Source organism: Pararge aegeria, chromosome 12 (genome assembly GCF_905163445.1).
Source record: "Pararge aegeria chromosome 12, ilParAegt1.1, whole genome shotgun sequence".
In the NCBI taxonomy this organism is placed as follows: Eukaryota; Metazoa; Arthropoda; class Insecta; order Lepidoptera; family Nymphalidae; genus Pararge; species Pararge aegeria.
The window spans coordinates 5,453,905-5,468,511 of NC_053191.1; the positions used below are offsets into that span (position 1 = coordinate 5,453,905).

General features: G+C 34.4%; 1 protein-coding gene across 5 annotated transcripts; it reads right to left on the reverse strand.

The window, feature by feature from the left end:
- Positions 1-1,403: 1,403 nt before the first annotated feature.
- LOC120627841 (serine/threonine-protein phosphatase Pgam5, mitochondrial-like) lies at positions 1,404-14,587 on the reverse strand. 5 transcript variants are annotated; one of them, XM_039895929.1, is made up of 7 exons: positions 14,022-14,587; positions 12,373-12,548; positions 11,195-11,412; positions 10,700-10,833; positions 9,369-9,515; positions 5,134-5,179; positions 3,399-3,455 (listed from the first exon to the last, which is right to left on the reverse strand). In XM_039895929.1, the coding sequence occupies exons 1-6, from the start codon at positions 14,186-14,188 to the stop codon at positions 5,152-5,154; spliced, it is 870 nt and encodes a 289-aa protein (XP_039751863.1). In that variant the 5' UTR covers positions 14,189-14,587; the 3' UTR covers positions 3,399-3,455; positions 5,134-5,151. The 5 variants fall into 5 exon arrangements, with proteins under 5 accessions (XP_039751862.1, XP_039751861.1, XP_039751860.1 ...); XM_039895928.1 differs by lacking the exon at positions 5,134-5,179 and having other exon boundaries at positions 1,404-3,455; positions 10,700-10,821; positions 14,022-14,586; XM_039895927.1 differs by lacking the exon at positions 5,134-5,179 and having other exon boundaries at positions 1,404-3,455; positions 10,700-10,830; positions 14,022-14,586.
- Positions 14,588-14,607: the final 20 nt, after the last annotated feature.

Sequence of the window (14,607 nt, forward strand, 5' to 3'; positions counted from 1 at the left end):
CTCAGAATGAGAAGATTCTAGGTGATAACTCACAAAGCTGGCCAAGTGCGAATTGGTAGACTTCACACGCCTGTGAGATCATTATGAAGAACTCTTAGGCATGTAGGTTTCCTCACGATGTTTTCCTTTACCGTTAAAGCAAGTGATATTTTTTTGTCTATTAGAATAACTACTATTTACAACTAAATAATACAATAATAAAACATCAAGTAGTACAGAAAGTTCTTTTTAATTAACATATCAAAATATTTACATTAATATTTACACATTTTTCGATACATTAATACAAATACAGCAGTAAATATTTCAGTAGGAATTTAATAAATGTAGTTGTTTAGCTGCGATTCGGATTTTTTAATTCAATTTTAATGCTACATATTTATACATAATACTAATTTATAAAGTCAGTGGCGTGCACTTCATACGTGTACAAAAGCACGGCCTACCCTTAAATTTTATGTAATTCGTATAAAAGGAATTTATAATTTTGCCTTATGCATATCCTTGTAAAAAAATCTATGCACGCCACTGTATACAGTTAAGATGGACGCAACACCTGGTTTGGTATATCATATAAAATAACCGATTTACTTTAGCGTTAATTCGACGTCATTTTCATGAAACATACTCAATGACTAGTGAACTCGCGTGGTAACATGCAACAAGATCGATTTATCTTGATTTTTTTTATTTCTTACCGATCAAACAGTGTCACCAAAAACCTACTAATTAAAAATTAACGCCTTTAAATCGATCTTGTTGTTTATTGAAGAAAATTACCTATATTAGATTTTAAAATAATCTATAGACGATTGCAAAGCCCGTTTGTAGTTTAAAGCTGTAGTCCGTACTAAAATTGGCAAAACAGTCCTATCGGTCGAGTTTGCGTAGGAGGTGTAAACAGAAAATTACTTATAATTACACCTAAATGCCGTCGTTAAAAGTTATCATGTCACGCCCAATCAAGCACGTCGGGTCTGCGTATAATAAAAAAATCGGCACGCTTTATAAACAAAGTAGGATGTAGCCAGTATTTATTCAAATAAAAGAAAAAAACATTTGCATAATGCTTAACGAAACAAATTACATACCTAATTTTTAAATTATTGTTTGATTTTCAGTTCCCACATTATTTATAGGGCTTGGCGATCTTATGTTCGCCATCTTAACTGATATATCTAAGACTTGATTTATTACATTTATTACTAGTAATTGAAAAAGTTAACGCTCCAGATAGTATATTTGAATTATGGCTTGTTATATTAGCAGTCAGAACTGTTACTACAAACTTTTGATAACTTTAAATGGTATATAACGTTTACTTGATACAACGTTTACGTAATACACGTCTAATTCATTAAAATTTAAATCATAAAAGAGTTAATATAATAAATTCATTTGTTTATGTTTGTAAATATATTATGCATAAGTATTGTTAACTATTTCTATTTAAAACTGATTAACTACCGGCTATTATTCTATCAGTTCGAGGTTTCATTGTAACCAAATCCACATCCACAGAAATGCCGAATATAAAACCAAAATGTCAGAAAATATACCAAACTAAAACGTCATCTATAATAATAATAACTGACGACTTTTGTAAAAAGTTGTTTACTGTTTAGTCTTGTGTTATACCAGCAAGCAAATTCATTTAATAGGAATAAAAAGCTGTTTCCGGTTTTTTTTTCTTTTTTCAAAGTATAACCCATTAAAACTCTTCTTAACATAGCAGAAATAGCATTAATACTGGTTACAAAATAATCTAATTAATGCAGTAAAGCCAAAGAACGAATTTGTACGAGGATAAAAACAACATTTCCACGCCATCTATTGCATATTTTTACAACTAATTTGATAAAATAGTGTTGTTTTGTCATATACTGAAAAATAAGTGTGGGTGCGAACAAGTGGAAGAAATGTTTGAAAAATTGAACGGAGTTCCAACTACTGAAATTAGAGCATAAAATAAATTGTGGTTAAACTGTATATTTCTTAAATTGTTTTCGTGTTTTAGTGTTCGCAATAATCGTAAAACAGAGTGTATCAAACGACTTGAATACATTTCTATATTTTATGAGTTTATTATCACTAAGATCCCACGGGATTGATATCAATTAGATACACAGGTTTCAATACTTTATTACAAAATTGAATACAACGAAGGTTAAAACACTTGTTCTTAAAATCACTATACTAAAACATTAAGGAGCTTACATACAAAAGTAAGAGGCATGGTGTAAACCGCGCGGCTACCTTATATTTATAAACAAGGTAAGTCATTAGTTTACATAGAAATATTTAAAAATCAGCTTCCTTTCGTTTGTAGTCTCCATTAAAACACTTATCAAGATAGATTAATACACTTCAAATGGCCATATCATTTAAGAGCGTCCCATGAACTTTGCCTGAAAGAAATCATTACGGACTGATTGCAAATGTATAGGGATGTATTTATAAAAAATTAAAAAAGAACACGTGTTCTTATATTGAAAAGGCTATAAAAAAAGCAAGATTTTTCTATTGCCAAATAATATGTAAATTTTAAATTACTTTTGCGTTTTAAATTCTGAGAAAATGGAAATTAATTCCATCAGCTCTTATTTATTGCAATGTATGTTCGATTTCGGAATTAGAGATTTTAATATTAATTTTATTTTAATATACTCGTAAATAAAGACTAGTCGGCGTCGCTGCTGTCTTTTATACCATGACCTTCGGCAACCAAAAGTGCACCATGACATCGCATCGCAACCTGGACCTAGCTTTTCATTTGGCATTAACATCTTCCTCATCGTCTTTAAATCTTTTAACGCGCCAGTTTGTGGTTAAGAATGTAAATATTGCGTTAAGAATGCAATAGATAAAGTCACTAGAGTAAGTTTCTAATTTAGCAAACTTAACGCCAGATATACGTTTAACTGTCAAATTTGTGTGGAGATATAAATTCATGATGTACCTATAAAAGTGATAATGGAATAGTGCGTGAAAGCAGTAACGTTTTAAATGGGGACTTATGTACCTAACTCAAGGACTGTTAAGGTATAGCATGAGATTGCATTATGATCTCTGATGAATTAGCAATATTAAAACGCTTATAATTTCAATCATAGACAGGTTAAAAATCCGCTTTAACTGTTCACCATAATTTTAAGTCCAAATTTCAAAACGTTATAATCATTTTCCACCATGTGAGATGGCAGACGAGAGCTAACTTTTAGTGGTTAAAAAATCACATACCCTATATCATAACAGCAAGTTCATTGCACACATGCTTAAAAGGCAAGTAAGTTCATGGAATGCTCTAGATCGTACATTAACATAAAATGTTTCTTATCGAAATGTATGTTACCTTATATTACTAGGTGTAGGTATTATAGTATAAATACAAAATCTTCTTTTATCAACAGCTTTCTAAAGTGCCTTTTACGAGGTCTGTTATCGGAGGTCGATTCCTGTGTGTGTGGATTCAAAAATACTAATTAAAATATGGATGGTTCAACATTACTTTAGGTAACACTTCATATATTATTACGCTACAAGATGACTAGGTATAATTGACTAAAAATTTGTCAACAATATAACTGACGTATATTTCTATCATATTTAAGTATTATGTTATATATTTGAAATTTGAAATAATCGGAAACATGAAATTAAGATTGGTGTAAGCAAGCATGTTTTCTGATACCCATCATGCATAATGAACAATGTTAAATAATGCATGCAGAATTAAACGAAAAATATTATGAGCGATTAAAGCAAAATTCACAGCTCGCCCTAACGTTTTTATTTTAACAGAAAACTTTAAAACAAGACCACTACATAAAATAGGAAGAAAGCTTGCTACCAACGATTAAAGCAGTATTGTATTAATATCGAACACATTATCATGCTTCTGAATTATTAAAAATTTTATTTCAGGTAAAGATAAATACTGCTTTAAGTAATGGGAGTAAGCTCCCGGGTCCTCTTACCCCGGATCTACACTCTACGGAAATAAACTGGACGTGTGTGAGATGAACAAAACTCTCAGATTGTGCCCTTACTTCACTTCTTCAAAGGAGGAGAGGTCCTATAAATGGTGGCCTTGAATTTTAGTGGCAAAAATAAACACCACAAAGAGTCAACAAACACACAAGTGATACAATATGACATAATTATCATCACTTATGAATATTGCAGCACAGAATTAGCCACCACTATGTTGCCGTCGAGAATTTGTTTTGTCTAATCCATAAAAATTCTTTAATTATAGAGATGGAAAATTATTAAATAAGAAGGGGAAAGGGGACTTTAATGATCTCACAAGGGGAAAGGGGACTTTAATGATCTGGCTCTATCTTTACCTCCAAATATCTCGGTAAAGTTACATGACAATTTTTGTTCGCCTAATTGCTCTCTAGCACACCACTTTCATCACGCGCCTTTATAAAATAATCAAAATAACGCGTCTCTATGCCAGCTTTTATACAAAAAAAATTGAAACCCTCTGTTTCTAGGGCGTGATAACTGTGAGATCAGGAAAGGAGTTAATAATGGTGACTGTTCAGAACAGTGACTCCTTGGCATCTCCGCAAAGTGTACATCTGGGGTAGCACTAGAAAAACCAAACTAATGCATTCCTTAGGATATTTTTTTAAAACTCTGAGACAAAGCATTTCCAGTTATCGGCCGTAACATTAGGAAGGCCTGTGGTGCGTAATCGTATTAGCAACAAAACATCGAATAAATTTTAAAACTGGAACTTCTTTGGACACTTCCGAGAAAAAATTAAGGAAAAACCCAAGGAAGTTTCAATTATTTCGGAAACAACCTATTTCTATTATGCATTTCTTTAAGTACTACAACAATAGTCGTAATCGTTTTTCTAGATGACGAAAGATGAATCAAATAAAATTGACTTCATTAATTAACTAAGTAAAAGACCACAACCAACCCCAAAGTTAATATGTTATATAACATAAGGCTAATGATTAAATTTTATATTATGTAGCAGCACCCAGCAAATTGTTTTATTTGATTATATAAATTTGAACTATAATATGTATATATGGAACACAATTGTTAAACAGCCTCCTTTAAGCTTTAGTAGACAGAGGTAGACAAGAATATAATTCGTTTATCTTATACCTTAAGAGTGCCAGGACGCTAGCCTGATGTGAAGGCCTTTGAACATCTACAGCAAAATAAAAGTCTTGTTTTTCACAGATTACGAGATTTCAAAAACAAATTGACAAACAAGTTTCATAACTACACTTGCAAGAACCAACGATGCCACTTTTGACGTACGCTAGCTTAGAAATAGATTCGAATTAAGTACTATAAAACATGTTCAAATCCGTTACTTCTTTAATATTGTTCTCAGTATCAAAGTAAAGCGAAGCCAACACCTCCGCATATAAACTGCGCTCTTAGCGGCGTTCCAACAGCCATGATATGATGGCAGTAACCAAGAATCGCTAACATATTTTATCCTCTAATTATATTTTTATTATAATTGTAAGTTAGATGATTTGCAATTTATATCAACAAAACCTTTAATTTCTGAAAAAATAAAATATTTTTTTGATATAGTAGAAACTTCCGAATATCATAATTATGAAAATTTTCTGAAAATTAGTCATCATGCCTATTTGCGTTAAGAGTCAACCAATCACAAGACTTGCTCGATAACGCGTTTATTGTGATTAGTCGCACGCTGAACGCAAACTTGAACGACACTAATGACGCTGCGAAAAGCGCAGTAATGTAGTTATTTTTGTCAGTAAATTATTTAATATTAATTACGTTTTTCTTTATGTACTTATAAATTGCTTATTTCAAATGTATCAAATTTGTGATCTGTCAAAAGTGATATCGTTACGTGTTCATAAGCATTAGTAATACCTCAATCGAAAAATTAATTTCGAATGATGATAATTATTTTCTCGAACAGCAAACTGAACGAAGATTTACTAGAACCTTAGTTCACACAATATTCTGCAGAAAGGTTTTAAAAGTCCACATTAATAATATAAAACATGCGAATGCTACCCGTTAGTTACCTTTCATACATCTTGGTGAAACTTGGCTCAGATATAGCTTGCATTACGAAAAGATCATAAGCTTTTTTTTTACGCGGCATAATATTTAAGTTTTAGAAAGATACAGGGATGTATAAACAACCGCGTATTACACACAAATAATGTTAAGGCAACCGTTAAAAATGTTCTTTTAATATTAGGCACATGATGAACAAGATAAATATTTCCATTTGGGTAACCATTAAGCGGGAAGCTGTAAGTACGGCAATAACTGCCTTACTTAAGCTATAAAGTCGTTATGCACCAAAACAATCATTCAAGTTTCAATAACCGAACTGTATGTAAATTTCGCGAGACATCCGAATTAAAAAAAATATGATCTAATTACAAATTATCATGCTAACCTCTAGACCATCGAGGCAGTTCAAGATGCATGCGCGCAATAGTGGTGTTATTTTTGAGTATCAAAACACTGTCTCGTCAAAATATATTGGAACTTATATTTCTGAGTTTAAAGTCGCAAATTCTATAATACCAGGGCGCGTTTGGAACCCTTATAGCTTTAGTTTTAAGTCGACGAATTTAGTTATCACCATCAACTCACTTCTATGTCATATTTTACATGTAATATACGCATCAAAAGTGCCTATTTGAATAAAGAAATATTTGACTTTGACTATAATGCTGTTATTTATTTTGTCATGAGCGCTTGATATATAATTATGGAGGTATTTAAGCCTTATAACATGTTTCATGAATTGCATTTAACGCTGACGTTTCAGAGTATCGATAAGGAGCGTACAAATTGTATGTACTTTGGGTACTGTTATCAATACTATAGACCATCAGAATCGATCTAATGCTGCATAACGATATTATAGCCAAAAGGCGGAATAGTAGTACGGGTTCAATTAAAACTAGTCCTTTCAGTTTTGAAACTGTTCCAGACCGAAATCAATAATAAAATTAAACCCAAAATCTTGAGATCGAACAAAAAGATAATAGAGCCTCGTCACCAGTTTAAAGTGAACAAAAAAGGATAGCACAAATAAATTTAATCTTCAATCTAAAGACTTTAGGTTCTGTTCTTCGATTAATAATGTACCAGATTTGCGCTCCTACGCAAATTCTAATAGATTTTTCCATCCGAATCTTCTTTACGCTTACAGTTAACTGTTAAAAGTCTTTAATATAACTTATAAAATGTATGTTTAACTTAAAATAAGACATTCAGCCACTGTCATTGCTTTTAACGGGAACGTTTCGAGGAAAATGGGCTCCCAATTCGTGTTTGATAACTGATTTTCAGATCTGTTCTGAAAGTATATCTAGTATATTATTGACCGAAGTTATGCACATAAACCATCGATATATAAGGCTAACCATTTCAGTAAGTCGTAACGTGTCAACGAGATGTTACGAGTGCACCTCATACCTCTACTTCACAACACATAAAGGCCCCGGCATACTTATTAAACGCCACCGGACTCAATACCGTAGGACGCGAGTTGAGTAAAAATAAATCATAGTACTTTCTATGACGCCCAATGTGGCATTTCATTGGATACCATAATCCTTATAAATATTATAAACGTTAAAGTGAGCTTATTGCTTTCTGTCTTTCCTTCACGCCCTAATACTTCAAAATTTTACACAGACACTCTACTTGTTACTGATGAATCATCCGCAAAAGTGCGCGAACCACGACTCTGTCGTGCGGTCACTGACCCAACTACGCGACGTTGAATCACAATATGTATTGGGTTGCACAGTGTACATAAACAACATTATTTATTAATTAATTTTGCATGAAATTATTAATACTGAATTATGAAAGAACGTTGAATAAAAGTTGTTAGTTTTTGATAAGAACTAAAGGGCCTAGCGCTTTCTGCTATGTTTTATTTGACCCTGTATATTTTTGAAAACTCAATTAAAATCTTTTAGAGTAACTAACTATTTAAGAGATAAACGTTTACGATACCCTTGATATTATGAAAATAGTCTTAATTTGATATACTCCGCGAAAAACAGGAAAACCTTGTATGGTGTAATTTATAATTTCTGCAATAATTATACTCCACACCAAACAGATCTTCGGCAATGTACTCTGTACGCACGTTTCGCTCCGAAACCGGAGCATTCTCATGAGATGTTGACTTTACAATGAATAATTGTTCTGTTAACAATGTTGACTTTACAATGTTGGATTGTTCTGTTTACAATTATTCATTCTAAAGTCAACATCTCCTGAGGATGCTCCGGTTTCGGTGCGAAACGTGCGTAGGGGGTACATTGCCAAAGATCTGTTTGGTATGGAGTATAATTATTGCAGAAATTATAAATTACACCATACAAGGTTTTCCTGTTTTTCGCGGAGTATATCAAATTACGACTATTTTCATAATATCAAGGGTATCGTAAATGTATATCTCTTAAATAGTTAGTTAGTGTTTGGTGTGGTGTATAAGGATTGAAGAAATTATAAATTACACCATACAGATTCTCCTGCTATTCGCGGAGTATAGCAAATTAATTTTCGTAATATATCATTGATTTCCGCAAAGTAACGCCTGCTTCTATCCAATATACCCTTGGTAGCCTCTTTAAAGTTTACGAAACGGCTTAATCTTACGTCCAGCTCTGTAAAGAGCTTCACTAATAACCAATCACAAACTTGCTAATACCGGCTAGCTTTCTCATTGGTCGCCACCGCGGACGCCCATTAGACGCCTTAAGCTTAATAAAATAAATATATACGCTAAAGCAGTATAGAAAAGATTGACAAAATAATTACCTACACTCCACGCGATCTACAGTAAACCGGGCGACCGCTCGCCTCGATACGGTAACTCCGACTAAAATACTTCGATAATAGCTTTGCCCGGTTGTTCGTAGTTTAACTGCTTCAATATATTTATTGTGGTCTTAGTTTGGCCTCGCCTTAGAACTCAAATAAGAACCTGCCCTGTTATATCTAGCAATGTTACCATTATACGATGCAGATTTTACAGGAAAACGGTTACCTGTCACCCAAAAAGCTTTCACTACGATTTGATATACTCAACGCGTGTCACGTGCAATCATGTAATGGGTGTCGGGGCGTGTGGTATCGGGTCGGGTGGCGTTATAAGTACAGTACGCGCGATCTAAGTTGGCCGGACTGATATCACGATCGGCTTCTCAGAATGAATTTTTAGGAACGTTGACGTACCATGTTGAAATGTAACTTTGGGCTCGAACGTCCCGCAGAGCCAACTGCCGCCCGGTCAAGTAAGATTGTGCTAACTGCATGTTTCCGCCCACAGTCTAACTACATACATAGCACCTTTCAAAGTTTACCGGCTGGTGATATACTTGGGCTCCATGTGCCCTGTCTCGCTGAGTGATCGCAGCACTACATTTCCACTGGGCAGTATTGACACCCAGGTGATGGAGCCGTGGTTGAGGGATATCCGGAGCCAGCCTTCTGGGGGGAACTGGAGCGCTCTGGAATTCGAAGAGTTTTATAAATTTAAAATGCATATCAAATGTTTTTTTCGGAATCGACAGGATTTGAACGTGCGACTCTCTAGCAATCGCAGCCTGACCCGATGCCGAAATCAGTAAATGACTTTTATATCAGTTTTATAGCGACTTTAGCGCCATCTAGTAGGAAACATTGTTGTTTCGATCCACTTTTTCAAAGCTCCGTATTACAATGAGACGCACTTGAACCAAGAGATGAAACATTGTTTTTTTTAAATTTTATAATTTTTATTAGTATATGTATCTACACCTAATGGAAATAACAATTTTTAAATTTAATATGCATATAATTTTTTTTGGAAACGATAGGATTTGAACCTGCGACTCTCTGGCAATCGCGGTCTGAGCGCTTTAACCAACTAAACTACGGCTCTCCTACCGCCGATACCAAAATAAGTATATGACTTATATGTTCAGTCAGTTCTATAGCAACTGTAGCGCCATCTAGTAGGAAACATTGTAGTTTCGATTCACTTTTTCAAAGTTCCGTATTACAATGAGACACGCTTGAAACAAGAGATGACACGTTGGTTATTTATAGTTTTAAAGTTTTTTTTTTTTTTACCTACACCTAAAGGAAAAAAAATTAGGAGCCGACGAGCCGAGGATTTGAAACTGCGACTCTCTGGCAGTCGATAGAGGTCGCCTGTCAGCGCTGTAGTCACTAAACTACTGCTACAGCATAACGCTGAAGCGATGCTCTGTTTGGGAGAAACAACCCCACATACGAGTATATGTTAACGTGAGATAGTATTATGTCGCTTCCTAAATAGCATTATCTTTATTTGTTTTTAGTTTATTTAATTTTAATTATAGTTAGTAACCTAATTTTAAGATTTTATTTTATGTTCTTGAGTTGCATGCAATTTATATTATGTTTTTTTTTTATGTGTTATTATCCAAATAAAAGATTTATTAGTATACATATATACATTTATTATTTATAATTCCATCACAAGCAGTGGAGGTAGGAAGTTAGTGCAGACAAACCCCGTGCCTCGCAAAGCACGTAATGCCATCGTCCCAGGTAGCTAGTTAGAGTATTCCACAAGTCCTTAAAGTCCGATTGAAGGGACCTGTAGAACTCCCAAGCATGCGATGGCTATGACCCCTTAGAGCTAAAAGAGACAAAAAATATAACTTACTTGCAAACGAAGAAGCGGATCACGTTGGCGTGACACACCAGTAGCGTGTAAGAGTCCTGCTTCTGTTCGGGAGGCGCGCGGTAGAAGTACCTTCGGAAAGCGGCCTCGATGCGAGCACTATCCTGGAAGAACTGCTAACATGCCACACCAGACGACATACGTTAATACGTCTAATACTGACCAGTGTTTAAACTTATCAATCATTTCTAATTTAAATGGCTTATGAAACATTCAAAGTCTTCATAAACTAGTTATAAAGAAAACCTTATCATTGTGGAATAGTTGATCCCTTTTTAAGTCCATTCTAAATTCATTGAATTGCTAGTAGTTACCTTCTGTTTTAGCATCCTTCATTACATTTTTTACTTAGATTTCATTTTGTAACTCAGATGCAATGATAGGATTATTTTCTGGATTCAAACTCAGTTATTGGAACTAACACAATTTTGAGAATGCTTTTAGATTTTTTATTACTATCATTATACTGGTTCTTACTTTCGGTTCTGGCCTCCAATGTCCAACGGGTGGCTCTGGGGGAACAGGTGCTCCTTCTTCTATAAGCTGGCAATCTTTCACCTCTATTTCTTTTGGTAAATGCTGGGCTATAATGTTTGCCGTCTCCTGTGCTCGTGACATAGTTGATCTTACTATGAGATCCCATTTAATGTCTAGACTGGCTAACCTTTGGCCTGTAAATTCCGCTTGTTGTCTGCCTGAAATTTATATTGAGTTGTAAATACAGATTAACCAGCCATGCGTCATTCACTTGCTCACAGAGTGTAATATACCTAGGAAGAAAATATTGAAAAAATTTAACTAATATTTAACTGTTAAAACCAGCCTGTGAGTGTTTGGCATGTTAGAGAGACGGAGAGTCTGGCAAAAAATTTGTATTGATTGAAATAATACCAGCCAATTATTATTATCTACTAGCAGTCTTTTGCGACTTCATCGACTTCATCTGCATATAGGTATACCTTAAAAGACGAATTTGATTATTGTCTGTAGGACTGTTGTTTTGTACAAGAACTACAGCATTTTGGTACAAATTATATATTATATTATAGCTTATACTTTAGATAAAAATAAAATTTAAAAGGTTTTATTATTAGATTGAGTATGCCCACATTTTGTAAATATTTGGTAAAAATTGTTGTACACAGGACTACACCCCTCAGTGCTTTTGTTATCAATCAATTATTTCTTATCAATTTTAAATAACAGTATAGGGTATAAATTTCTTATACCTGATCTTAGACTATTCATTCACTCATTCATTTACTGACTTAAGACAAATTTGCTTGCCTAGCGAGCTTGGCTAACATTGGATGTTTCTACTACTATTGACAATGTTTATGTGATTAAATCTCCGATAAGTATTTATAAAATTGCAAAGCTATCTTTACTATATACGCTAAAACTTTGTATGTCTGTAAATGTTAGTCCAAATGAAAAAAATCTGCACTTCTTAGGCTATATTCAGGAACTGAGACTATGAAGCACTATCCTGCTATCCATAGTTGACGTGCACTAATATGTGTTGGTATCTGCCAATACTCTAAAACCCTCCCTTCTAAGATAGAAAATTCTCTCTTCAGAGATAGAATAAGAATGATTGTATCACTTTGGTTTATTGAAAATTCTTAAATATAATATTTTGATGTGATGATTACCTAGATCAGTAAGAATTCTCTGCTTATCAGTAGCCCCATCGAGGTGGTACTGTCCATGTCTGATGAGGATGAGGTGGCGCACAGCTTTGCTCTTTGCCTTCTCCAGTTGTTCATTGTACCTGTTTTCATCCTCCGGTTTTCCAGACTTTGGTTTTACAAGTGATGCTGGTTCACGGCTAAAACATAATTTCATTTATGTTTAATCATCTTAAACTTCATTAGCTGTACCTTCACAATTATAGGGAACACAAATGGGCGTCAAATAGGAGCAGCAGTAGGTGTTAATAAAACTTTATAACTACATAAACCCTAGCAAAGTGTACTATCTCTATATAAACATTGACAGTTTGGTAAACTTAACTAAACTGCACATAAAATTAGATATCAATAACAGTCTAACAGTCCTCTGGACCAAAGGCATCTCCCAATGGGAGGGTTTGCCCATGATCAGCACTCTGGGCAGACAGATTGACAATCCCAGTAGATGATGGTAGTAGCGCAGACCTGCTCTTATATTCCCTTAGTACCCTCGTACAACACACGCAGGAAGAGGAGGGGTGGTGACAACTGTATTCTGATACGCCATCACCACACAGCCTACATTCAATTTATACTAAGTAAATGAGAGAGTCCTTTTGCACTCTTATAACCTCAAAGTTTGTTAACGTTAAATACATTCCTCTTTTCATTTAATAGCAAATTTTGATTCAACTTTTATATTATGTTGTTTTGTAGCTAAGAAAATTATTTTAAAATTGGTGAATTTTGTTGGTCTAGGATTTAATTTATGCTATTTTATTTAAATCCTGTTTTATTATTTTTAAGCAGAAGATACAAACTTGAGTTTTGGTTGTGATCAGGCATTTATATAGACATGCCAAGCTTTTATTGGGCAAGTCTATTGCCGCAACATACTAGCTAATGGAGTTGACACCTAAGTATCTACCTACCTTAGAAGAATTTCGATGATAGACCTACTAGCCAAAGCACAGGATAGTAGGCTTTACGTCAGAGGTATGTGGGTAGGTCAATGCCTCATTATGGACTGGTCCATAATTATTTAATTTCAGGAATTTAAAAATGTCACTTGCTTCATTAGTGACAGAAAACATTGTGAGGAAAATCACATGCCTGAGAGTCTTTCATAACTTTCACACAGATGTGTGAAGTCTACCTGCACATGGCCAGTTTGGAAGACTCTGCCTAATCTCCTACTTATTGATGAGACGAGAGGAGATAAATGCCCTGTGGTGTGCCAGTAATGGTTATAAATTATGATGCTGATGATCTGAATCCTACCAATTTCTGACTCAAACTGGAACAAAAACTAGGTATGATAGCTCCATGATAGCTAATTAAATCTAAATAAAAGACCATTGAAGCAGAGCAACCTCGTATCACAGTATAAAGAAGAGATACAGTAGTCAACGCCTTTAATTTTATATTAAACACAAACATTGTCTAGACAATGTTTTGACAGTATAAAGCTAGCTATATATGTCATTTGCAATTGATGCCAGTAGGGGGCCTTTACTCTCCCCGTACTTACAGCGCAATTGCTATGACGGCTTCGTCGAACTTCTGAATATGCCTCTATACATCGTAAGCACTTTAACTTTAAACCTATTAGTTAATAAAAGCTTACTTACTGGTCCCAATTTTTATTCCATTTCACACTGGGTGTATAGTTTGTAGTCCATGAGTTTTTTACATCGTATTTTTTCTCCGATTTACCTATAGAATAATAAGCGAGGCTGCCACCAACCGCGCCTAAACTTAGGAGAGCTATCTTCTGCAGTCTGGAGAACGTCGCCATGGTAATTTATTAACGTTCTATTAAATAGTTTAGTTCATAAAGGTACTGTTTGATGCTTTTATTTTGGAACTCAACTAGGTCTCAAAAATGAGAATACAGATGCGAGCATAACCTCAATTTAAAATTTCGCGAATCAGCAAAACCGAAAACGACTACTCTAATCCATTCATTCGCTAAAAGCGCTAAATAATTCAGATTTTAAAGCGGCTCCAGCGGCTATAAAATTGCGACTGACAGCCACAGAACAATATTACTCCAAGGAGCTGACAGCACAGACCAGTTGATGCTGACAGTGTCAACCAATTTGACAGTAACAGAAACGTCATAAGTCTCACTTGACAGTGACAAAGACAATTGCTAAAATTACAATTTGTCTATGTGCCCTTCAAGGCACACACAACAGTAATTATATTTTGAAT

What these genes read in the sequence shown, in the direction of transcription:
- LOC120627841 (XM_039895926.1), bottom strand. Translation starts at nt 14,188, where the DNA reads ATGGCGACGTTCTCCAGACTGCAGAAGATAGCTCTCCTAAGTTTAGGC. An exon ending in GAGAATTCTTACTGATCTAG is followed by an intron (nt 11,413 to 12,372) that starts GTAATCATCACA and finishes TATAAATTTCAG; the next exon opens with GCAGACAACAAGCGGAATTT. An exon ending in ATTGGAGGCCAGAACCGAAA is followed by an intron (nt 10,834 to 11,194) that starts GTAAGAACCAGT and finishes GTGGCATGTTAG; the next exon opens with CAGTTCTTCCAGGATAGTGC.